Source organism: Dunckerocampus dactyliophorus, chromosome 20, assembly GCF_027744805.1.
Source record: "Dunckerocampus dactyliophorus isolate RoL2022-P2 chromosome 20, RoL_Ddac_1.1, whole genome shotgun sequence".
NCBI lineage: Eukaryota > Metazoa > Chordata > Actinopteri > Syngnathiformes > Syngnathidae > Dunckerocampus > Dunckerocampus dactyliophorus.
In genome coordinates, this window is record NC_072838.1 from 4,719,096 (window position 1) to 4,745,000 (window position 25,905).

At 40.3% G+C, this 25,905-nt stretch overlaps 2 protein-coding genes across 3 annotated transcripts in view; one reads left to right on the forward strand and one right to left on the reverse strand.

The window, feature by feature from the left end:
* nudcd1 (NudC domain containing 1) overlaps positions 1–24,143 on the reverse strand; it is a 49,036-nt gene extending 24,893 nt beyond the window's left edge. For both annotated transcript variants that reach the window (XM_054763673.1, XM_054763672.1), the window contains exons 1-8: positions 23,904–24,143; positions 22,987–23,141; positions 21,212–21,397; positions 15,622–15,805; positions 15,209–15,400; positions 4,915–5,122; positions 4,686–4,830; positions 4,150–4,278 (exon numbers count right to left, since the gene is read on the reverse strand). In XM_054763673.1, the coding sequence (XP_054619648.1) occupies positions 4,150–4,278; positions 4,686–4,830; positions 4,915–5,122; positions 15,209–15,400; positions 15,622–15,805; positions 21,212–21,397; positions 22,987–23,141; positions 23,904–24,018 (1,314 nt within the window). In that variant the 5' untranslated portion in view covers positions 24,019–24,143. The remainder of the gene's footprint in view (positions 1–4,149; positions 4,279–4,685; positions 4,831–4,914; positions 5,123–15,208; positions 15,401–15,621; positions 15,806–21,211; positions 21,398–22,986; positions 23,142–23,903) is intronic.
* A 161-nt stretch (positions 24,144–24,304) lies between these two features.
* Positions 24,305–25,905, forward strand: part of eny2 (ENY2 transcription and export complex 2 subunit) — an 8,978-nt gene continuing 7,377 nt past the window's right edge. The window contains exons 1-4 of the mRNA XM_054763674.1: positions 24,305–24,399; positions 24,493–24,563; positions 24,753–24,823; positions 24,916–24,990. Coding sequence (XP_054619649.1) covers positions 24,496–24,563; positions 24,753–24,823; positions 24,916–24,990 — 214 coding nt within the window. The 5' untranslated portion in view covers positions 24,305–24,399; positions 24,493–24,495. The remainder of the gene's footprint in view (positions 24,400–24,492; positions 24,564–24,752; positions 24,824–24,915; positions 24,991–25,905) is intronic.

Here is a 25,905-nt window from a genome sequence, read left to right on the forward strand (position 1 = left end):
TCTGATGATTTGTAAACAAGAACGAAATGACTCTCGGTACATGCACTTTTCTTCACTTGATTTGTTGTTGTAAGTCAGTGTAAATACAGGCAGTTTTACGTCGACTACAAGCTCTAAATGTCGCTTTTGGTTATTTTTCAATTATCGCCCTGCCATACTTCTTAGCATACAAAATATCAAAGTTGCATCCTTTCATTTTTCACTGTGGCCCTCACTGGAAAAGGTTTGGACACCCCTGCGTCAAAGAAACTGCGCCACTTGTGTGTTTCATGTTTTCTGCATGACCACTGAGCTTGTGATACAAATAGCCAAGCATTACGCGTTGAGGATACAATGCAGGGCAGCCAGCCTTTTTTCACCTGGATGGATGGTCGATGACGAGAGCGCCTTTCTGCTGCCTTCAACAAGTCCACTTGAAGTTATACGCACTACAGTACAAGTTTGGTGGGTGTAGGGGGGGGCTTAAAATGACAAATCACACGTTGGCTGTAGCATAAACGTCACCATAAATCATATAACATGCTTTTTATGAGATGGCAGCAAGTGCACACACTACAGTAAGTACACTGCAGTAGGTAGACAATGGCAGTAAAGCATCAATAAAGTTATAATGCAATTTTCCTGGAAGGACCCTGAAAGATGTTCCTACAAATAGGAAGGAAGCAGATGGGAAAAAAGAAAAAAAAAAAAAAGGAAATCTACTTCAGTGGCTTTCCCGTTTCAGGGCACACTCTCCAGTAACAAATAAATTGAACACAGCGGATTGAGGACTCTCCACTCAGATGGAAAATCCATCCACCCATCTTCTATGCCACTTACCCTCACTAGGGTCGTGGGTATACTAGAGCCGATCCCAGTTGACTTTGACCCTGGACTGGTCGCCAGTCAATTGCAGGGCACATATAGACAATCATTCACTCTCACATTGATGGTGGTCTAGTGGTTAGCACGGTGGCCAACACAGTAACAGCTTGGAGATTGGGAAGACCTGGGTTCGATTCTCCCCTGGGCATTACTGTGTGGAGTTTGCATGTTCTCCCCGTGTGCGCGTGGGTTTTCTCCGGGTACTCCGGCTTCCTCCCACATTCCAAAAACATGCATGTTAGGTTAATTGGCGACTCTAAATTGTCCTTAGGTATGAATGTGAGTGTGAATGGTTGTTTGTCTATGTGTGCCCTGCCATTGGCTGGCGACCAGTCCAGGGTGTACCCCGCCTGTCGCCCGAAGTCAGCTGGGATAGGCTCCAGCATGCCCCCGCGACCCTAATGGACAATGATTTCATAAAAATAAATTTAAATAAAAAACATACTACGGCAGAACCCACTTAGTCAACGCCCCTCGGACGAATTGACAGACCTCAACCTAAGCGGGTGAGGCGCTCGGTCATCCAGGAGGGGCTCAGAGTAGAGCCGCTGCTCCTTCACATCAAGAGGAGGCAGTTGTGGTGGTTCGGCATCTAGTCCGGATACCTCCCGGACGTCTCCCTGGTTTGGTGCTCCGGGCACGCCCAGCCGGAAGAAGGCCCCGAGGTATACATAGGGCACGCTGGAGGGATTATGTCTCAAAACTGGCCTGGGAAAGCTTTGGTGGCCAGGTACCAGGAAGTCTGGACTTCCCTACTAAGACTGCTGACCCCGCGACCCAGATAACCGAAAGAAAAGTGATGAAAGGATGGACATCTTACACTTTGCCCTGGCAAAGAAAATCTGTTAAGCATGTAAGGGCATTTAGATCAACAATACAATCTGCCATAATGGCTGGACAGGACAAAAAAAAAAAAACCTTCAGCATTTCAGTATGTGGACTCTTATGGAACGGAACGGAACGGACTGAGCAAGGAACTCAAACTATGCAGTAATGTGAGTGATTTCAAGCAACAATACAAGCAGTTGATGTTTACAAAGTAGAAGGAAGAAGAGTCCTGAACCATTGTGTACATACAATGCTATGTCTAATCACTACAGCACTCTATTACTAACTCTTCATTCTTGTGAGTTCATTATTAGAACTCACCCATTATCCAACTATGTTCTGTTCTATTTTATACTTAGTATAATTTATTATGACTGTTAGTTATATGAATTACCGTTTTGCAGTGAGAAGAACTTTGACTACCCGCGACCCTAATGAGGATAAGCAGCATAGAAAATTAATGGATGGAAGAACTTTGACTACTATTTTACCACATTACCTTATCATTTTCCTATGTATTTTTAACTAGCAGAGAGTACATTTGGAATACAGGAAGAGAACAAATGTCTTGCAATTGATGTAAAACAGATGAGGGGGAGAATTAAATAAGCTTTGCTTCTTCCTACTTCTTTTGGACACGTGGAACTGTGAATTGTATTATGTATTCCAATGTAACGTGTATGCATGTTCAAATAAATTAAACCATTACCATTGCTATCATTCCAATCCCACATCAATAACCTTACCTGGTCTGCATATTTCCATCTATGCAACATCAATCTCCTATGCCCCTCACTCAGCCTCCATACTACCTCCATTCTTTTTCACAGCCTGGTCACCTCCCGTATTCATTATTGAACCTCTCTCCTCGTCGGCCTCCCTCACAAATCCCTCGATAAGCTTCAAATGGCCCAGAATTTAGCAGCTCGTATCATCACATCACCCCCATCCTGCAGCACCTTCATTGGCTCCCCGTCACATCTCCAATTGAATTCAAATTTGTTCTGTATACATTCAAGGCCATCCACAAGCTTCCTCAACATTGCCACCTCCTCTCGCTCCCTCAGAGCTTCCTCCTCTGTTCACCTCACCGTCCCACCCGCTAGCCTCAGCACCATGAGTTGCAGAGCTTTCAGCTGCTCTGCTCCCAAACTTTGGAACTCTCCCACCGGACATCCACAACATACAGTAGACTCTCTTCCTCTTTTCAAATCCACACTCAAAACCCACTTAATCAGGACATCTTACTATCTATATTTTACCATGACATTTTAATTTCATCTTATTTTATTACTGTCATTATAATTTTTGTATTTCATGTGTTTATTGATTTCTATGTACAGTGTCCTTGGGGTCCTTGGAAGGCGTTTACAAATAAAATACATTATTCTAATTATTATAATAGAAATTAAGGTTCCAATAGCAGTAATAACACAGTATGCAGTAGCAGCACTGGACATCATCTAATTTGCATAATTTGAAGTAAATATAGCGGAGTAAAAAAACAAAACCTGCGTACTAAAGGAAAACTGCACTTTTTGGGGGATGTTGCCCATCATCCACAATCCTTATGTGAGACACGAACACTGGTCTCTCTTTTCTATGCGTTCTAAAGATATAAAAACAGTTAAAAAGAAACCCCTTTAGCTCTCCTACTGCACCTAATGGGATCCATAGACTGGATTTGTGCCGTATCTCCCTCATCCCTGCATGCAGGAGGAGAGAGGATGGGCGGAGCAGAAGCCCGGCAGCTCCAGTCGACGCGACAGCAAGGAATAAGCGGTAGCTCAGTAATGTGGAGGTACTTTGAATTCAGAGCATAAAAAATCTTTTTCACCACCTTAAAACTTGGCACAAACTCAAATACAAGGAATGTGTGAAGCTGAGCGCTGTCTGCTGCGCTCCTGATGAAAGGAAAAGCGAAGTGGTGTGCTATTACAAAGGTGTCCTATCACATTGCTAAGATATGGTCCCCATTGCAACAGTTGAAAAAACGGCTTTAAAAACCTGCTGAAAACAATGGACTCGTGATGTCCAGAGAGCTATGCAGTCACAATTATTTAGCACAAGCTCTACCACAAATGTACAAGAAAGTATATACTGTATATCGCTATTCAACCTAAATATATATCGGGATATGAGCTTTGGTCAATATAGTCTGGTCTGGAACCAATTAACCACAATAAAAGAGGCACTATAATAAAAAAAAGACATTTATTAAAATACATTAAAATAAGGTTAATTTGACCTTGTTGAGAGCACGAGGGGTGCTGTGAGAAGTGCAACACAGCCCCCTCCCCCCCAAATAATGGTAGTGGAACTGGTGATAAGGTGATGAAAATACTGATGAAGTGTTTTTAAATGTACCTGACTGTTTTGTGAATCAACTTTGCGGGGGTGGAGGTACTCAAGGATGTCAAAGGTGCGAACGTTGGCGTTGAAGTGTTTACTACTCACCACCTGAGTGGGCTTGAACGACTCGCCGTCAAAGTGCGTGAGGCTGGAGGTGTCTTCTGGGAAGCCGTCGCAGTCCTCCAGCTCCTGGGAGTTGCAGGCCGGCTTGTCCCTGTCAGAGTTGGCGGCGTGCTGGCCGCGGGAGGCAACGGAGACAGCAGAAGACGGCGGGTTAGTTCGGGATTTGGACTGATTAGCACTGAAGCAGGGCCTGATTAGCATAGAGGCACTCGAGTGGGAACAGATGATGCTAATGGGGGTGCTGAGGGGAAGTAGCCCAAACATTGAGGGGGGAGGAGAGCGGGAGGAGGCTCAGAGCAACTGAAGGGGTTGTGTTGTGGAAGGGGATAGGGGGTAGGACAGACGCTCATTTATAGTTGGAGAGGACAACTTGAATGAAGGGGAGATGAAACACTGAGAGAAGACTTTTTTGTACACTTTAGGGGTATAGTACTCTTCAAGCTTTCTCCTTATCCTTCTCTACTAACTTTCGGTATCGAAAATTAATATTTAACTCAGTGGCATGACAGCCGCCCTACCAGGTCCTCTGAGGTCAGGTGGGTCAGCTTCTCGTGGATGAGGGCGGCCTGCTCGTCGCTCATCACATGCTCCCCCTTGCGGTCGCCAATCACCAGCTCCGGCCACACGGGCCCCTCGGTGCGCTTCTGCAGGGTCAATTCCAGGCTGAGGAGACAGCAAATAAGTGGCGGCTAAGTGTTCAATTAAAACAACGTAAAAACTTGTGATGATGGATGAGGGTGTGCACACCTTTTGTCCTCCCTGAAGGTCCAGGTGCTGGCCTCGGGGTCCACCGAGGCATATAGTTGGCCCTCCAGCAAGGGAGGGAACCCCTGCACGCCGACGCTAATGTTGTCCGCCGTCAGACGGAAACGGATGGCTTCTTTGGTGATGCCCTCGGGTATGCGCACGCTGGCCGTGATGTCTTCCACCGTCTGCTGCCAAAAGTAGAAGGGGTCTGGATGCGAGAGGGGTTGGAATTAGTCACTTAAAAAAATAGCACAGGAAGAGATGGCAACTGGTGGTGAATATTCAGTGATGACGGTGATGACAAAGGCTGTGTCTCAAATGGAATACTTCCATTAGTATGCTTCAATAAGGTGCTGTGTACACCAGGGCTGTCCAAATGTTTTCCAATGAACATCTGAAAAATGAAAGTATGTAACTTTGCCACTTTGACTCAAAGTTATATATATTTCAAGAAAAAACGGCATCTGCGCTTTGTGAGATAGGTGACAAAACCTATGACTAGTGTCATCTTCGCTCTTTTCCCCCATTTTTGCTGTTTTGTTCCCAAAATATTTCAACGTTCTTCCTGTACATTTTCTTCTATTAACCTTAAATATTTGACTTTATTCCAGTAATATTATAATTATTTCCCCAACCTAATTTTCCAGAAATTACAACTTTGTTTGTCATAAAAAATAAAAATAACATATTTTTATGTTAATATTTCAACTTCATGCTACTAAAATGGTATTATTTTTCCTTATAATACTATGATTTCATTCTTGTTAATGATAATTTTTTTTCTCATTGGATTACAACTTTTTTTGTAATATTTTGATACTATTCTTTTTTTTTCTTTTGCTTGCCATTTTTGCTTTGTTTTAATCTTATAAGCTATCCAATTTTGTTCTTATAAATTTTCTTCTTGGAATTATGACTTTGTTCCCTTATTTTGACTTTATTCTCGTAAAATAACTTTTTCCCCAACCTAATTTTCCAAAAACTACAACTTTGTCATTAAAAAAAAACAGCATTATTTTACTTTAATATTTGAACTATAATGGTATTATTTTTCCACATAACACGACTTTATTCTTGTAAAATTATGACTTTTTTCTTGTTAGATTATAACTTTTTTTTGGTAACTGCTGTTCCATTTTTCAAAGTTTTCAATTTTCTTCTTGTAAATTTTCTTCTTGTAATTATGACTTTATTGCCATAATATTTGTTAATTAATTTGTTATTAATATTAATAGAATATTAATATAATTAATTAGTTATATTAATATTCTTTATTTTGTTTGTTTTTCATAATATTAGATCTTTAAAAAAAATCAGTTGTCTTTAATATTTCAACGTTACGCTACTAAAATGACAGTATTATTCCTCATAATATTACAACGTTATTCTTGTAAAATTATGATTTGTCTTAATATTTTCAATTCATTTTTGTGAAATTAGTTCCCATTTGTGATAACTTCAAATGAGTCTCTCTTACAGCGCTGTAGAGGAATTTTACCCCACTCATCTTTGCAGAATTGTAATTCAGCCACATTGGAGGGTTTTCAAGCATGAACCGCCTTTTTACGGTCATGCCACAGCAACTCAATAGGATTAAGGTCCGGACTCTGACTAGGCCACACTTAAGTCTTTATTTTGTTTTGTTTTTTTCAGCCATTCAGAGGTGGACTTGCTGGTGTGTTTTGGATCATTGTCCTGCTGCAGAACTCAAATTGATTTCCAGACTGAGGTCACCAACAGATGGCTGGACACACTCCTTCAGGATTTTTTGGTAGACAGCAGAATTCATGGTTCCATTTATCACAGCAAGTCTTTCAGGTCCTGAAGCAGCAAAACAGCCCAGACCATCACACTACCACCACCATATTTTACTGTTGCTATGATGTTTTTTTTCTGAAATGCGGTGTTACTTTACGCCAGATGTAATGGGACACACACCTTCCAAAAAGGTCAGATTTGTCTAGTCAGACCACAGAGTATTTTCCCAAAGGTCTTGGGGATCATCAAGATGTTTTTTGGGCAAAATTGAGACAAGCCTTAATGTGTTTTTTTTTATTCAGCAGTTGTTTTCATCTTGAAACTCTGCCATGCAGGTTGTTTTTGACTTTCTTATGGTGGAGGCAAGTGATGCCTGCAGTTCTTTGGATGTTGCTGTGGGGTCTTTTGTGACCTCTTATGAATCGTTTCTGCGCTCTTGGGATAATTTTGGTTGGCCGGCCACTCCTGGGAAGGTTCACCACTGTTCCATGTTTTTGCCATTTACGGATAATGGCTTTCACTGTGGCTCGCTGGAGTCCCAAAGCTTTAGAAATGGCTATATAACCTTTTTCCTGACTGATAGATCACAATTGTTTTAACAACAGGAGCAATTACTTTTTCACACAGGGCCATGTAGGTTTGGATTTTTTTTCTCCCTTAATAATCCATTCATTTTCTATGCCGCTAACCGTAATTAGGGTCGCGGGGGCATGCTGGAGCGAGAGGTGGGGTACTCCATGGACTGGTCACCAGCCAATTGATGGGGAACCCCCTTAATAATAAAATGTTTATAATAAAATGTTTAAAACTGCATTTTGTGTTAAAATGATATAATAATACATAATGATAAATGTTATTTACTTTTGAAGAGGAGTCATCGAGCATACGTCGTTGTGGTTGAGAAGAAGGAGTTATTGAAAAAAGGACAAATGGTCGTCGTCGTTAAGACTCTTCTAAAAGAGGTAGTGTTCTGTTGGTGGTGTAGAATTAAGCAGGCCTATTAACTCCTCACTTTAATCACACGTTCTGTCCGGGTTGCATCGTACAGCTACAATTTAGCTTTGCATTTCTCCTTTACAGTCTCTCCCCACCTTCTTCGTCTACCTGTTGGTCCCATTAGCAGTGTCACAGTGCCCTCTACTGGTCAAGCATGTAGCAGTATATAGAGTTACTACAAGGCAAAATACAGTAGTACCTCGCAACATAAACCTCCTTTTACGTAAATTCCACTGAACGTAACAAATTTATGTAAAGTTTTTGCATAGTATTACGTAAGAAATTCCATATAACGTAATGCGTCAAGTCGGTGCGCTTGGTTAATAAAGTTGTTACAAAAAAAAAAAAAGTGCACTTGGTGACGCCTTCTGACGCTTCACGCTCTCATTGGCTGATTTTTTTCGGGGCACCGCCTCAGCTCTCATCTCATTGGCTGATTATCAGGGCACCGCCTACGCTCTCATCTCATTGGCTAACTTACACAGCAGGTACGTGCGTTTGTGTGAGAGACAGGATTCTCCCTTAAACCTCCTTTCCTCTTCGTAATCGCCCTTAAACTAACTTAAACAAGTTAAGTTACAAATTAAAATTTTGCACACAGCATTATCGTGCGTGTGCGTTTGTCTGTGAGACCAGCTGACTCTAAGACTCTTTGAGTCGCGTTTCGACTCAGGCTAGTCCTCCTCCCCCTCCTCTTCCTCCTCTCCACTTGCGTTCTCCTGATCAAGACATCTCGTGAATGGTAAGATTGTTTTTGTTTTTCAGTTTTATTCATTTACACTAATCTTATTTATTACCTTATTTTATATTGGAATGTTACTCTACTATATTTTGCTAATGTTTTCTTACATTTTCCCACCATATTTGGTGGACTTTGAATATTTTGAAGGGCCAAGGGGTGAGTTTGGGAAGATCTTGGAACGGATTAGGCTATTTACATGTATTTCACGCTTCGTACAACATAAAAACCCTATAACATAAAGGTTCTCGGAACGGATTATTTACGTTGTAGGGGCGTCTACTGTACATGAAAATACAGACCAGTCAGCTTGCGTTAGTATCTCCGAATGTTCGCAAGTCGGATGTTCGTAAGTTGGGGACCTAGTGTATTTAATTTGCTAGATGATCTGAAACATTTAAGTGTGACAAACAAAAAATAAGAAATCAGGAGGGGGCTAACCCTTTTTCACACCACTGTAGATATAGTGAGATACTATCTCATTTAGGGATATAAATAAAGCTCCAACAATGCAGGATTGGACAGCAGGAGCCTGATAAATGTTCCTGCTTAAGCTTCTCCGCTGAGAGGCCAACCAACAAGGCTTGAAGAAATGACTTTGTCCCGCTATTACGCTTCCATCACAGGCCATTTTGCAGTCTCGCACTCGAGTTGATGGTGATATGTTCACAACAACAAGCAGTCATTTGACGACCTGGAAAAAGAGAGAGACGCCCCACGACCGATTCCCTTTCAGGCAACAACATTTTGCTCCTTTTCTCCCCATTGCAGCCTCGAAGCAGCATGGCTCAGGTGGTAGAGTTGGTCATCTCCCAACCTGAAGGTTGTGGGTTTGATCCTCCATCCTCCCGTGATCGTGTCAAAGTATCCTTGGGCAAGATACTGAACCCCCAGTTGCCCCTGATGCCCCTCATCAGTAGGTAAATGTGCTAACAGTGTCAAAGCGCTCTGAGTGCCTTGGAGGTGGAAAAGCACTATGCAAGTGAAAGACCAATTAACAGTTCTTCCCTCGGTTGGAAAGGATTTAATCAGGGAAATAAGAGATGCTATCATTCCTCCTTAACAGGAGCACATTCCAGAAGTCTTATTTTCACACACGCTCTCTTCTCTGAGACATGAAATACGACACCACATCTTAAGACAGAAAACACTCCTGATCAAAATTTTAAGACCAGTTGAACAATTGCAAGAATTCACATCTTAAGGAGGTTCTAAGTAGACCTTCAAAATGCAAAAATAATAAATGGGAGTGAGACAAAAACATTTCTGAGGAAGCAATTTAATGCAAACAAACATTAAAGTGAAACGTTAAAAAATTAGAAAAAGTAAAGAGTAAAGAGTAAGTAATGAGTAGCTGTGTCATTCTTGTTTATCAGCTGAAAAATTAGTTTGGGCATGCTTGATGCCAGTGTTTCCAGGAGGCTAGTGGGAATGTTGCTCCAGGTGGTGAAGATGGCTTCACGGCGGGCATCCACTGTCTGGAGCTGATGTCCATTTTGCAAACTTCCCTTGCCATCCTTTCCCAAATGTTCTCCACTGGATTTAGATCAGGGGAAAACACAGGATGGTCCAAAAGAGTGGGCTTATTTCCCTGGAAGAAGTACTTTGTAAAATGCAGCATTGTCCTGCTGAAAAAGCATGACCACACAGACGACGACTTTCAGTCACGAGGGATGCCCCTTGCAACATTGGTCAAACGGCAGCTGGCTATGATGGCGCCCTCTCCACTTGTGTCGTGTGGAAAACATCTCAGTGGGCCATCAAGAATTTCAAGGGAGAATAAAACTTCCACCTTTCAATGTCCCATGTTTGGTTTGGTATGTGACTGAGGAGTGAATAAATAATGGATTCACTTCAAGCGCCAAGGGTACCTTGGAACCAAATAGTTCAAAACAAGCAGGCTGGGTTTGTTGTCTGGCAATGACGACAAAGCGTGGTGACGAATTAGCCTGACTCATTAAACACAGTCACCACACACTGTATGCAATACTTTGACCACCACTGAGATAATCACACCAAATCTTGGTCAAACGGCAGCTACATAGCCAGCTGCCGTTTGACCCTCCATTCTTCCATTTAAGAAAAAAGCATCGCAGATCATGATGGCGCCCTCTCCACTTGTGTCGTGTGGAAAACATCTCAGTGGGCCATCAAGAATTTCAAGGGAGAATAAAACTTCCACCTTTCAATGTCCCATGTTTGGTACTCTCCTGCAAATTCCAAACAGGCAATTTGTGACGTTGAAGGAGACGGGGCCTTTGAAGATGTTTTTTCTTCTTATAAGTTTTTTCTTTTTAAAGTCCATTTGTTATTGGATTGCACACTTCATTTTGGGCGAGGATGGTTCTGTGTCTTCATAGATAGCCAATGGTATCCACCAGCTCAAGGCCAGTGACATTTTTTTGGGTCTACCACTTGACCTTTTTGTTCAATAACCTCCCGGATCCTTGAAGTTTAAAATGACTGTCTGACTGCGTCGAACCACATCAGCAATGGTGCGCTGCAAGGGGCCTTGCCTATGCAACTCAACAATCCCACCGTGTTCAGAGAGAAAGCTTTTTTTTGCCATTGCCATCGCCATCAAGAGATCATGACATAAAATCACATTCAATACACATTTTTAGGCTGTGGTCTTAAAGTACATGGAGGGAAATTTTTCTGATAGCTGTTTTGGAAAGGGGGTGTTTCCAGAAGTGACGTCGGTGTAGGGATGGCTCTCATCTTAGCAGACTTTGTTCGGTATATTTTTCATCAAAATAGCAGTCATGCAAAAATGTGTTGCCACTAGTGTTTTACACTGTCAGAATGATAATGTATGTTTCTTTCCTTTTCCAAAGTGTCAAAGCTCAGGGGCGCCGCCGAAGACAATAAAAAAGGCTCCACAGAGCCCTTTACGCTCATTAAAAAGACGATTTAAAACAATAATTGAAGGATAAGCAACTCCAAGGTAATTTACACTTACCATTTTGTGTTTGGAGCCGACCAATCTTCACCTCCATGTATTTGTCATCGGACACGTCAACATCAGATGTATACTGCCATCGTCGGTGGTTCAAATAAATACGGCTTAATTCCTTAATTCCAATGACACATTGCTCAAATCTTTGTTACAATCACTGTAAACATCTTGTATCTCGTCCATTCTCTCAAGTTTGTTTACTCTGTTTATATGAGAGCTGTGCCTTCGCAGACGTCACTTGGGAAACGCCCCTTGTCTAAGAAGCTGAGTCCGAAAATGGCGGACGGTACGTACAAACATAAAATTTTTACTAATTTAATGTTTGCTTTCAATAAAACGAACAATGTAGAACATAATTACAAACAATATTGAACATATTTAAGCAAAGTTGAAAAATCATGCCAGTGACCCTGTAACATTTCGGGTTTAATTAACAGCACCAAGCGTTGGATTGTTCACCCACTAATAGAGAAATTTAGCTGGTTTTAGACCATCATCACACAGTTAGTTTTACCCTACTGATTGCAACAACATCAGTAGGCAGTAGCTCAAGAGGGAGGGCAGGTCGTCCAGAAACTGGAAGGTTGCTGGTTTGATCCTCTACACCAGGGGTGTCCAAAGTGAGGCCCGGTGGCCATTTGCAGCCCGCGGCTGTGATTTTATCGGCCCGCACCACAGTCTAAAAATGTAATTTAACAACGAAACTTAATAAAAAACAACAGCAGCAAAAATGGGAAAATCAATCAAAAGTCAAAATATTAAGAGAGTTGTAATCTAGCATGGAAAAAAAGCCATAATTTCACACGAATAAAGTAATAGTATGAGGAAAAATGTCATTTTAGTAGCATGAAGTTGAAATATTAAAGAAAAAAGGTTTTATTGCCAAAAACAATGAACAATGAAAGTTGTAATTTTTGGAAACTTAGGTGGGGGGAAATTTATAACATGGGAATAAAGTCAAAATATTAAAAGAAGAAAATATGCAAGAAGAAAGTTGAACTATTTGGAATTTTTTTTTTCTTTTTTATAAATCAACAGCAGAAATTTTACCAGAGTAAATTCAAAATATTAGAGAAAAAAATAGTTTTCTAATGAGAAAAAGTAGCACTTTCATGAGAATAAACTTGTAAAATGAGGAAAAATATCATTTTAGTAACAATGTTGAAATAAAAAAAATGTTTTAAAAAATAAAAAATATTATGGGAATAAAGTTAGAATTACAAGAAGAAAATTTTAAACAGGAAAGCTGAAATGAAATAGTTGGAAAATTTAAAAAAAAACACTAGAAATGGAAAAAACAGCTGTAATTTTATGGGAATAAAGTCAAAATATTTAGAAAAAAAGTAATAATCGAATGAAAAACAAATGTCGCAATTTTACAAGAATAAACTCGTATTATTATGGAAAAAAAGCCATTTTTAGTAGCATTTCACCTATATTGCAAAGGTGAAATGCATTTTTTTTTCTTGAGCTACATATACTGTAGCTTCTTAGCATATCTATATGTGTTGGTTTACAGTATGTGGCCCTCGCTGTAAAAAGTTTGGACACCCCTGCTCTACACTGTCACTGTTGTTGTGTCCTTGGGCAAGACATTCACCCACTGCCACCAGTGTTGTGGTTGGAGAGGTGCGACTTGCCAGACATGTTTCCGGCAGTTCACCCCAGCACAGTTGTGATACAGATGTAGATTAACAACCAGTGTGTGACTGAGGAGTGAATAAATAATGGATTCACTTCAAGCGCCAAGGGTACCTTGGAACCAAATAGTTCAAAACAAGCAGGCTGGGTTTGTTGTCTGGCAATGACGACAAAGCGTGGTGACGAATTAGCCTGACTCATTAAACACAGTCACCACACACTGTATGCAATACTTTGACCACCACTGAGATAATCACACCAAATCTTTCAGATAGAGACAATCACACAATAACCCATGCTAGCATACGGCAGAGGTAGCCGCTGTGCGGCTCGTGAGCTTTTTTTTTAAACAATGTTTAGCCCCATACTTGTCAAGCAACTAAAATACATTCTTCATCTTTTGTAACTGATTGAATGAACATTTATACCTATTAGATTTAGATTCAAGCTGTGAATCTGTTGTATAATAATGTTTTTAAAAAAAAATATGTGGTAAAATACTGGCAAAAAAACCTCAGGTCATGCCTTTTTTTCCATTTGCATGCCTCATGAGTGCGGCGCAGGCCTCCTCTCTTGACTCTGTGAAAGTGCTGATAAAAGGAGTGGCTGAAAGAGCTGCCATTATTAAAAAGGAGTCTGTGCAAAGAGTGGGATGTGAAAGCTTGGCGCAGACCATAAGGAGGAACAATCTTTTGTGAAATGGAGACGAGGGTAAAAAAAAGCTCTGGTTCAGGCTTTTGATATAGTCCTGAATCTCAGAATTTTAGCATGGATTAAATATGAACTACTTTGTTTGCAGTTCTAATGTAATAACACACATCTATTGGCCATATTGTATGAAGCTGCAGAGACCATTTATTATGTCAGGGATGTCCAAATGTTTTTCCAGCGATGGTTTGAAATTTTGTAAAGCAACACATGTAGATAATTTAAGAAGTTATATATATTTCAAGAAAAACACTGCATCTCAGCTTTGTGATATAAGTGAAAAAGCCTATCATTAGTGATAACTTTACTCTTTTTTTCCCCATTTTCCCCATTTCTTTTTAATTTTCCAAGTATTTCAACTTTCTTCTTAAATAATCTTCATAATTATTTTTCATATTATGATTTATTCCTATCATATTTTGACTTTATTCCCACATTGTAACTTTTCCTCAACCAAATTTTCCAAGAATTACCACTATAGTTTTGTTTGCTTCTCATATTATGACTTTAAAAAAAATAGCATATTTTTTCTTTAATATTTCAACTCTATGCTACTAAAATTGCATTATTTTTCCTCATAATATTGCCAGTTCATTGTCGTAAATTGCAACTTTTTTTGTCATTAGAACACGACATTACGGTATTCTCTTCATATTTTGACTTTATTCTCGTAAAATTACGGCTGATTCTTGTACATTTTCTTCTCGTAATTATGGCTTCATTACCATAATATTTTGACTTCATTCTCGTGAGATTCTAACTTTTTCCACAACCTAATTTTCCAAAAATTACAACTTTATTCATTGTGTTGTGAAAATATTATGACACGATTCTCTGAAAATTATGACTGTTTATCATTAGATTAGATTACAACTTTTTCTCTTAATATTTTGACTTTATTCTCGTAAAATTACTGCTGATTTTTCCATCTTTTACTCTTGTAGGTTCTCTTGTTAAAATATATTTAATTTAGTATGAATGTGCCATGTGCCGTACTTTGGACAGCACTGTATTATGTGACTGCCTAGCACACCTTTATGCATGAATCTGCAAGTGAACATAGCTCAGAGTCATCTCCAGACCGACAAGGAGGTCATGAGGGACCTGGACCTGGATGAGAGCTGGATGAAATGGTGGAATGGTGGAAACTAAATGATGATGAATGTGGTGTGCTCATGTGTGAAAGGAGTCGGGGCTGTTTCTCAGGGCCCGGTTATTGGGGGAAGAAGAAGAAAAAAAAAAAGTGTTGCAACATTTATTCGAATTAAATTGAAATCGTAACTAACTGAAGGTCAAACACCCTTGGAAACCTTCCAAAGGTCCATGTGTAACCCTAACCCTAATGTGTATTGCCCACCTCTCAGGCATGACTAACACTTTTAGAGCTTCTTAGACAGAAGAAGCTAAATTTCAAATGAGTCACATGCTGTGACAAAAGCGTGGCTAATTAAAAGTCGCGCAAAAAAGCCATGATCCTTTCCTTTTGCACCCACCTGCCGTCTCCTCCACTTCCATGGCTTCCATGGAGGGTTGCTTGATGGGTCGGCCGTCGACGTCCGTGAAGACAAACGGTTTCTCCGAGGCCACCATCAGGCCGTCGCCGCGTGGCGTCACAGCGGCGTAATGGGGCACTGACTTCCCCCTCAAGACGCGCCTCTTCGTCACTTTGTAATTCTTCTCCAGACCTGCGAGGAGGAGACTTCCTTTGAGTGCCAGAGGTGGCGTTTAAAAGAACAACGTGTCAGAGCTTCCAGGCAGGTTTGACGGCAAAGTTCTGCAACATCAGCAACTCCTGGACTCCTCAATCCATCACATGGTGAATCATGGCAGAGTCTGCTTTGCTATTGATCCGTGTCAACTTCCTGCTTGCATGATGAACATGCAAACCTTAGAATGCAGTACCCACCCGGCCCTGCGGTGTTGGCAACCGTTATCCACTCAAGCGACACCGAGAAGCCACTTCCTGTGGCTTCCTGGGCGTCCTTGAGGATGCGGAGCAGCAGGACCTCCATGGTGTGGATGCCTGCCTGGACGTGTGCTGTGCTGTGGAGGACAACGAAAGGCTCCCCCATGTCCTCGCTGAACAGAGGCTGATGAGACAAACACTACAATTAGCCATTTATTCGCCTCGATTGACCTTCTACTGCCTTTCAAGTACAGTCAAACCTGTCTTAGCAGCCACTGAAAAATCCCCCCCAGCAAATTTACATGTTATAGACCCAGTGTATAGCAGTCACCTGTCCAACGCAGCCAGCAGCCACCCATTTTGTCTCCCTTGGTCAATATCTGACTGCATATAGCAGCCAAATTACCAACTCAAGTAGAAGCTTCATGCACGAAAAAGTTTTGTTTTTCAATCAATGAAGGCGTCGTGTGTAGACTTTAATTACTGAGTCCTAGCTCAGTCACAGTCATTCACAAGATCCACACAAACTGTCAGTTGTTCCACATAAAAAAGCCGTCTTCTTTTGAGCTTGCTATTTCCTGGTCAAACATGTAACTTTAAGAGCATTTGCACCAAAACATTACCGCAAAGTAGGCTGGGAACAGGACGTGCTCCCAGCGACGCTACAATAAAAAAAAACATATGCTAGCATGCATGCGGCAGCGGGAGCAAAACTGAGTTCGGTTGTACTTAACTGAAGTATTTTATCAGTTATCAGTTATTATTAAGCCTCTAGCTTCCTTTTAGTAAGTAAAAACCTTGGCTATGATTGCACTACATTGTCATGTAGACCTACAAAGTACACTTGGAAGAACAAGAGGTGAATAAATGTATTGCAACTGATGTGAAACTGATGAGGGGTAGGATTAAATAAGCTTTGCTTCTTCCTACTCCTTTTTGGACATGCAAAATTGTGAATTGTACTATGTGATGTGCTACTGTTTGACTCATGCATGTTCAGGATTAAAACCATGAACCATGATAATAACAAGCCTAGTAGTGCTGTACAACTTTTATCAGCAGTCCGCAGTGCCATCTACTGGTCAACATTATTATTATTATTTTTTTCCCTTTTTTTTTCCTCTACTGGTCAACATTCAAACTGGACGCCAACCTGTCTATAGAGGCCACCTGTCTATAGCGGCCACTTTTGCAGACTCCCTCTAGTGGCCGCTATAGACAAGTTTGACTGAATTGTTGTGATGCAGAGAGGCATTCACTTAACAACATTATGATTATTGTGTTTGTAGTTTGACTACAGAGGCCTGTTTCAAATATTTTGAGTGTCTTATGATTAGTTGTGATGAAGTCCACAAGTCCGCACTGGATTAACTCCAAGTTTCTTTTCTTTCTTTGTGGTTGGACACACACTGATTAACTCCAGAAATTCCTACAAAAGGCCACTAGGGGTCAGTATTGCTCTGTTAACACAGTCTTGAGTAGTTTGCAACTATTTTTCATTAGAATACGACTTTTTTCTCTTAATATTTTGAATTTTATTTGACCCGTTTTCCATTTCTGTTATTTTTTATTTTTTCAAATATTTCAACTTTCTTCTTGTAATTATGACTTGTTCCCACATTATAACTTTTTCCGCAACCTAAAGTACAACTTAATTCATTGTTTTGTTTCTCATAATATCCTCATAATATTACCGCGTTATTCTCTCTCGCAACTTTTTTCTCATAATATTTTGATTTTATTATCGTAACATTACAGCTGTTTTTTCCATATGTACTAGGGGTGTAAACGGTTTGTTTTAACAACGACTCAGTTCGTATCACGATTCGTGATTGCTGATACAATTAAAAGAATGATATTGGTTCATTTAGAACGATACAATCCAAAACAATTCAGTAACTTTAAATCAATTCAGTAACTTTTTAGACAAAAATTCAACCGGTCTGACTGTGAAAAAAATACCTGGATACTGGACAGTGCAGGTGAAGTGTCCTATTCCCGTTGTTCTTTGTTAGGCAATCGGGTATAAATTAAGGATGGATGTAAACAGACAAGTAAAAAACAATTAATGGTAAATGCATTCACAATTTATTTGAATAAAGGGCAACCAGCACTTCAGGTTGAATTAACAATGCATTAATTAACAGGTTGAATTAAATCAAGTCTGTGATGAATTCTATCTGATAAAACATGACTTGAACTTTAATTTGATACCACATTCACTTCTCTACCAAGAGTATTAAAGAAGTTAGAGCAAATTTCCTAGTAGGAAATAGTGCCTTTGGTTCCCTTTGCTTTGTCAAGACAAAAGCTGTGATCGACCTATGTACCTTGGCAAGTAAAACTGTACTACAAAATATATAATAACTTGTTTGTTACATTTGTTTTAAAAGTCAACAGAGTTCCCATTTACATTTTTTGATCATCAGAAAGTCCAGGGAAGAAAGTTAAGTGTCATAATTTTCATGTAGGCCAGGAGTCCCCAACCACCGGGCCGGGGCCCAGTACAGGTCCGTGGGAAAGCCGTACTGGGCCGAGGACCCCTTTCAGGCGCAATGATAAAAAAAAAATACACACACAAAAAAAAAAACTTTTGTAAATAAGTAAATACAATTTTGGAAAATTTTTAATTTCAATTTTGGAAATATGGGCCATTATTTTATTCAAAAAATAATATAGTTTGAAGTTTGTGCATGTTTATGTTGTTTGTTGCGAGTGTCCCACTTTGTTTGACAGTCCTTGAACGCACTATTGTACGTGCGCTTGCCTTCTCCCACTCTGCACAGATTGTCAACTATACTGTATTTTTATTGGGGTTTCTTCACTTCATATTTGCTCCCAAATGCTGATACTCTGTGGGAATGCATAAAGGTAAACTTTGATGACGTTATTGAGTGCTAATGTATATGTGTTGTGTGCACAGGTTCAAGTTAATTCATGCTAGCACACGGCTTGTTCCCACACACATCAAGCAGCGGCGCTATAATCTTCTCTCTGAAAAACAAACTCCAAGCTTATAGTGGTGGATGGTGGGTCTGTATTCACTTTGTGCTTTTAATTTGATGTCGTTCCTGTCTTAGTTTTACACAATACATACTAAATAAGATAAATGAATCGCTATACGACCCCCACCACCACCACCCCACCCCGGTCCACGGAGATTTGTGGGAATACGAGCCGGGCCTTGGGTCCAAAAAAGTTGTGGACCACTGATGTAGGCCACAGCACGCTGTATTCGTTTCCACGCCACACTACAAATTGCATGTACACAGTAATTATGGGGCAAAATTAACACACGGTACTTTGCACCATCAGATTTTAATGAAATTTCGTCTGCAGATAGATATTAAAGTGATTTATATCCTACATACCTTTTATTTTGTCCTGAAGCTCTGATCCATGAGTTTGAAAGGCTCACAGTTGGACTTAACTTTCAAAGCTCGCATGACTCCGATACGAAATTAAAAAAGTAAGAAGTAATCTACCTAACAAACATGTATACGAATGAAAATACTGTACATCCGATATCATATGAGAAAGCAGCATTTTCACAGATGTGCCAACAGACTCCTAATCTAGCGTGCACGTACAGTGTCAGATTTTGTGACATTCCTACAACCACACTGTTTTGCCTTTACATGACATCATCCGTGTACACCACTCAACAGGCATGCCTAAATCACCTTAAGCCAAATCAAACTGTTACACAAGTAACGTTTAACGTCTTTATCATTAAAAGTGCTTAAAAAAAACACCCATCCATATAAAGCCTGCCGTGCCTAAATCCAATGCATTATTTCCTAGTAACGATGCAATCGATTGATTACCTTTTAAACCACAGGTGTCAAACACAAGGCCCGGGGGCCAGATGTGGCCCGCCACCACATTTTATGCGGCCCGCGAAACCCTTGGAATAATGCATGTCAATAATGCACTTCACCTTTGCCCTTCTAAATGTATTTGACGTGTCATTTTGACAGAAAAATTGTACTGCATGCAGTTCTTCTAAACGTCACAATTATCTAATCATGCAGCAAGATATTCCAAGCATTTTTCAAAAACAAATACTTGAATGTCTGCTTGTCACCATGACATTCTCACTTCACTTCTCATTTCGAAGCAAGTTATCCTTCAATTTGTTAGTAAAAATATAATAATCTAATGCATGGGCAACTGTGTAATAATATTATGATGTTATATTCACATTTAGATTCATAAAAACTGACAGTTACAAGTGGCCCTCTGAGGTCAGCCGTAACTGCGATGTGGCCCTCAATGAAAATGAGTTTGGCACCCCTGCTTTAAACGATGTTAGATCGATATATGTCGTCTGGAATGGGAACATGCTGAACACAGATCGATGTAGTTGGATCATAGGAATATAAATCGATACATCGATGTAGTGGATCAATCGTTACACCCTGCTAGGGGTGTAACGATTGTTTTTCCAACTATTTCTTCTTTTCTTGTAAATTTTCTTCTCGAAATAATGTGACTTTATTCCCATAATATTATCATTTTATTGCAATAAGATTATAACTTTTTCCGCAACCTAAATTACAACTTTATTTTGTTTTGTTTGTTTCTCATAATATTGCGACGTTATTATTAGAATTAAAACTTTTTTTCACTTACGTTCGCTCGCAATGTAACTTTAAACGCCGTGTTTACATCCATTCACAAATTGTGGCGAAACTAGCACGCCGCTGCATTCCAGTGTTCGCTAGCATCTATCGCATCTATCGCATCTATCGCTCCCACCGCGCTCGCAACGTAACTTTAAACGCCATGTTTATACCGATGTCCAGCGGTTGGAGTTCCCTCGTCAAGCCTCCCGGAATGATGTTAAGCTCCAGGTTCATTTGTGGTGACGCGTGTGAAAAAAACATCCGGTTTCTTTCCGTACACATCACTCAGCCATTTTCTCCTTCCAGCCGCTTTGGTCCGGCTGGAAACTTTTCTTTAGGCAGCGTCAGCGTCTACCACAGGTTGCAGTTTCTGTCCATTACCATGGCAACCAAGCACAACAGTAAAAGCCGACTTCTAGTGTCCCGTTGTGTGTATCGCGACCGTGCTGGTCTTCTCTACAGTGTGGTTCACCAGGATGTGGAAAGTGAGCGGCACGTCGTCCATGTTGGTGATGTAGTTGGATGGATAGATGGCGCCATTTCATAATAAAAATATACTGATATAACTACTGGGGCGTGCCTTTAGCGTCCTCAGTCACGTCCACCTTTCCTTTCCTCTATACAAGCAGCGTGTCGGCAGGCTCCCAGTCAGTCGAGCGGAGCGCTCATAAAAGTCACGCAGCAACACTTATAGATTTTGGAACTCGGTACACACATACGGCGCTCCGCATTATAAGGCGCCCCGCCCATTTTGGACAAAATTTAAGACTTTTAAGTGCGCCTTGTGGTCGTGAAAATACGGTAATATTTTGACTTACTTTCTTGTGAAATTTCTGTTGATTTTTCCATTTTTGCTGTGTTTTCTTGCTAAATTATGTTGTTTGAATGTGCCATGAGCTAATACAAAAACAACCATGGGCCGCACTTTGGGCAGCCATGCTATAAGGTGAGTTTGCACCCACCTCCCACTTGCAGTGGGTGCTCTGCCCCCGCTGGCTGGTGCGAAGGAGGTAGAGTCTGCCTGCGCCGTCGGAGAGGGCGGCCCAGGTGGCTGACGTGAAGCTGAGGGAGGCGCACAGGCAATCTTCGTGTCTGGTGGCATCGGTTGCAATGCAGAAGACCTCCTTCGGCTTGCCCAGCACAGTGTCCTGGATTCAAAACACAAAGAAATTCAGCTTTTGACTCTAGCGTGTCATTTTTAACAATTATGCAGGTGTAAATGCCAATCATCATAATCCATAGCTTCCTGGAACTTTCTGCAATTAAGTCAGCCACTATATTAAGACATTTAAAAGGCACCTTGTTTCCAAACAGAACCTCAACAAACATACCAGTAAACATTATGAAAAGATGTCACCAAGTGGCACCCACGTGACTTATTAGTGATAGACGGATGTGTCCTTCCTGTTGCCATGGCGACGGCCCGGGTGCCTTACGTTGCTCCGCTGGCCTCAGAGATGCTTTCCTGCAGCATCTGTGGCGCGAATGAGCCAGCAACGTGCAAACACGTGCACAAAAAAGGTCCAGACGTGATGATTGTGTGAAGCAATTAACGAGGAATAATCTAACACAGCAAAACAAGGAGCTCATTCAGGCTAAAATTAACATCATTCAGGCTAACATACTTTGTTTGTCTACCTTTATATTTCACCTTCAAATCAATTCACCTTCTGTTAGACAAGTACAGCTAATGGTCACGCCCTGCTGGCGCATCACAGGCATCAGTCCTTTGCCACTCAATGCAGGGGTGTCCAAAGTGTGGCCCGGGGGCCATCTGTGGCCCACACCTGTTTTTTGAATGGCCCTCGGCACAGTCTAAAAATTTAACAAGAAAACAAACAAAAAAAACTGCAAAAATAGAAAAATCAGCAGTGATTTCACAAGAATAAAGTCAGAATAAAGAATAAAGTAAAGAGGAAAAAGTTGTCATTTAACTGGAAAAAGTAATTTTTGTAGAAGAGCGTCGTAATATAATGAGGAAAAACCTTACTTTAGTGGAATAAAGTAGATTTTTTTTTAAAAGTCGTAATATTATGCAAAAAAACAAAAACAAAAACTAAAAACAACCGAAAACAGGAAACCTAAAAAAAAATTCAAAAAAATGGAGCAAAAGAGCAGTAATTTTACGTGAATAACATCAAAATATTAGGATAAGAATTAAAAGTGTTAAGCTTAAGAGAAAAATATTTGATGTAATTTAATGTTATTTTACAAGAATAAAGTGATATCATGATGAAATAAATATTTTACAAGCAAAAAGTTTAAATATTAAAAGGAAAAGGAAGTTATTTTTTTTCAAAAACAAAAAATAAACATGCACTTAGGTTGGGGGAACAGTTATAATATTACAAGAATAAGGTCAAAATATTTTGGGATAAAGTCATAATATTATGAGAAAAAAGGTTCACAAGAAGAATGTTGAAATATTTGTAAAAAAGTTTTTGAAAATGCACAAATAAGCAAAAACATTTATTGTAAGGAGAAAAACGTCATATGAATAATACACTTTGTCACCTATAAAACAAACTGTATTGTCTTTAAGTATATTAAACTTCTTCGAATAGCGACATCAGTCGGTTTACAAAATGGAAAATATCAAAGTGGCTCCCGCATTCTTTGACTTTTGAATATGCGGGCCTTGGTGGAAAAAGTTTGGACACCCTTGGCTTAATGTAAAGGCGCAAGATTCTGCTAAGAAAACAACCAACGTGTGCTCCTCCAGATAACAATGTCTTACCAACGTGACGGTTAGGCTGAGAACTCTGCCTTTGCAGTCCACAAACACAACGCTGTCTTCGTACCAGGGGTCCAAGTGGAGGTAATTGTACATGCCAAAGGCACGCATGTGCTCCAGCGTGTACTGAGAATCCTTCAACTTCACCTCCTCCACAGCTGCATGCAAATGAGAAGGCATAAGAGCTATTAGAATCATTACAGGTTTAATACTGGGCTAAAAACAACTTAATTAGCTTGAGACAGCTGGATCTTGTTATATTTATTCATTTATCAGTAATAACTAATCTGTTTTTTAAGGAAACAATCACTGGTAGCAGTTGTAAAGTAAGCTTTAGATGAGAATCATTCATACTTACATATCCACCACCAATAGATACTATTCTGATGGGAATTATTCTGAAATGTCTTATGTAAATAAATATCTGGCTTGTGTTTTCATTGTAAACATTCCACAAGGTGGTGCCATATGCTCATGCTTTGACAGCGAGAGCACTATTTTGAATCACCGCCACAAATAGACTGCGGTGCTATGGGTAACGCTGAGCATAGTATGAGTGCCCAAACACAACCTGTAAATATTACCACCATTTGGATAAAATCATTTACAATCAATGAACCCAATGGGCATAATCAATGGTAAACATGAATATAAATATCTATGAATGAATATAAAAAGGAAGATGATCTATATAATATACCTGTAGCTGTACTGTACTGTAAATTGACATTACTTTGAACCGTTGACTAGCTTAAAGTTAGCTAGCTTACGCGCATTGTACAAGCGCTAAGACAGTTAAAAACGCTTTGTATATAGTGCCCACATTGCACAATGACTGGCACAGTGCTAAGAACCTTTAAAGTGTGTAATAGTAGCATTATGTTTCAGGCGTTTATACTCATTATGCTAACTTGTCTCACCAGCGTCCAGCTCCACGTTGTACGTCGGTATGGCGTCCAGAGACAGCCGGTAACTCTCAAAGTTGGGATCCAGCAGCTCTCTGTTGGTCTTCAGGGAATAATTTGGCGCAGCCATGATGACGTTCTTTAATATACTTGTTGAGGTTTAAGGGACAGATTTTAGAAAATGAATGGCGGACGGATTGCTTTTTGCCATGCACTTCTGACGTGACTGCTTGTTTTTTCAAGCCGAGAACATTTTACGGCGGACCGGAAGAAGACTTGTGGCGGAATCGGTATGTTTTTTTCATTTACTCAATAAATAATCATAGTTATACTTATATATCCGTATTTTTTAAATGTGTTAATTTATGTTTAGGTTTCTTTATAAAAGATACATTTTATTTGTTTGCCTGAGCAACTACGGCGAAGAAGGAACAAAAATGAGTCTAATGGTATGGTCGATGCATTTTAACGAGGGACCGTGCGCTTCCCCAGTTGATACGGCCCAAGAAAGGTAAGCGGTGCTCATTTGCGTGCCAAAGAAATGTATCTTTTTTTTCCAGGGAAATATATTTGTATGTTGTAAATTGCGTTTATTCCCTGGTAGATCATGAGCAAAGACTCCCAGATGAGGGCTGCGATTAACCAGAAGCTGATAGAAATGGGGGAACGGGAGCGGTAAGGAAACAGCAGTAATGTGTGGGGTGTTGCTTTAAAAACATGTCGTACAATTACACAACCGGGCATTGTTGTGGACATTTAGACTTGTTTCAGATGTTTTAGTAATCACTTTAAATTCACATAAAGTGCGGAACGCAAGTGTCCCGAATGTTGTGGCCTGGCTCATGACTAAATGTCGTGCCTTAGGTTGAAAGAGCTGCTAAGGGCAAAGCTGGTGGAGTGCGGATGGAAGGATCAGCTGAAAGCACATTGCAAAGGTGAACAAGTTACTCTTAAGGTTTCTTTTTGCAGTGCTGTGAAACGTGGCTCTTTTAAGCGCTCAGTTGCATTGTATTTCCTGTCTCTCTAGACGTGATCAGAGAAAAGGGCTTGGAGCATGTCACAGTGGAGGACCTGGTCACAGAAATCACACCCAAAGGGCGAGGTGACACACACAACTATTTTTACAATTATTTGTGCAATTACACGCACATTTAAAAAAAAAAAAAAAAAACACATCCTTCAGCTTTTTGGTGAGTTATTCCAAAAGAAGGCACAGCCGCAACAAAGGTTGTCAGCCAAACTGTAGTTAACCTCTTTTCACACATATGATGTGTAAGAATACAAAAAATTGATATGCGTGAAGTGCATTTGTGATAGTTTTGACTGAAATTTGTATTTACTGATTGCACACATTCATTTAGTGATCAACTGATTTTTACACTTCGACTACACGTGTTTCTCACAGGACTGCAGTCTATCTACGGCACTGTGTATAATTGGCCGTGCCGACATTATTTCATGTTTTTAAACCTGATTTAACAACAGAACATGGAGTTATGGACTTAAAGGTGTTTTTTTCATTTCATGCAGTGGTAAACGCGTGTTGATCCGTTTTCTATGCCGCTTATCCTAATTAGGGTCGCGGTATGCTGGAGCCTATCCCAGCTGACTTAGTGCGAGAAGTGGGGTACACCAGCCAATCGCAGGGCGCATATAAACAAACAACCATTCACACTCCCATTCACACATATGGACAATTTAGCGTCTCCAATTAACCTAACACGCATGTTTTTTTTGGAATGTGGGAGGAAACCGGAGTACCCGGAGAAAACCCGCACACGCACGCAGAGAACATGCAAACTCCACACAGAGATGCCCCGGAGATTAGAACCCAACTCTTCCCAATCTCCTGACTGTGTGGCCAACATGCTAACCACTTGGCCACCGTGCGGCCGGTAAACGCGTGTATTTTATTAAAAAAACAAAACATTCAAGATTCAAATTTTAAAGATGATGCTCATCATTGTACAGTATGCCTAATATCTCACTATATTTAATGAACACATGTGTTATAATG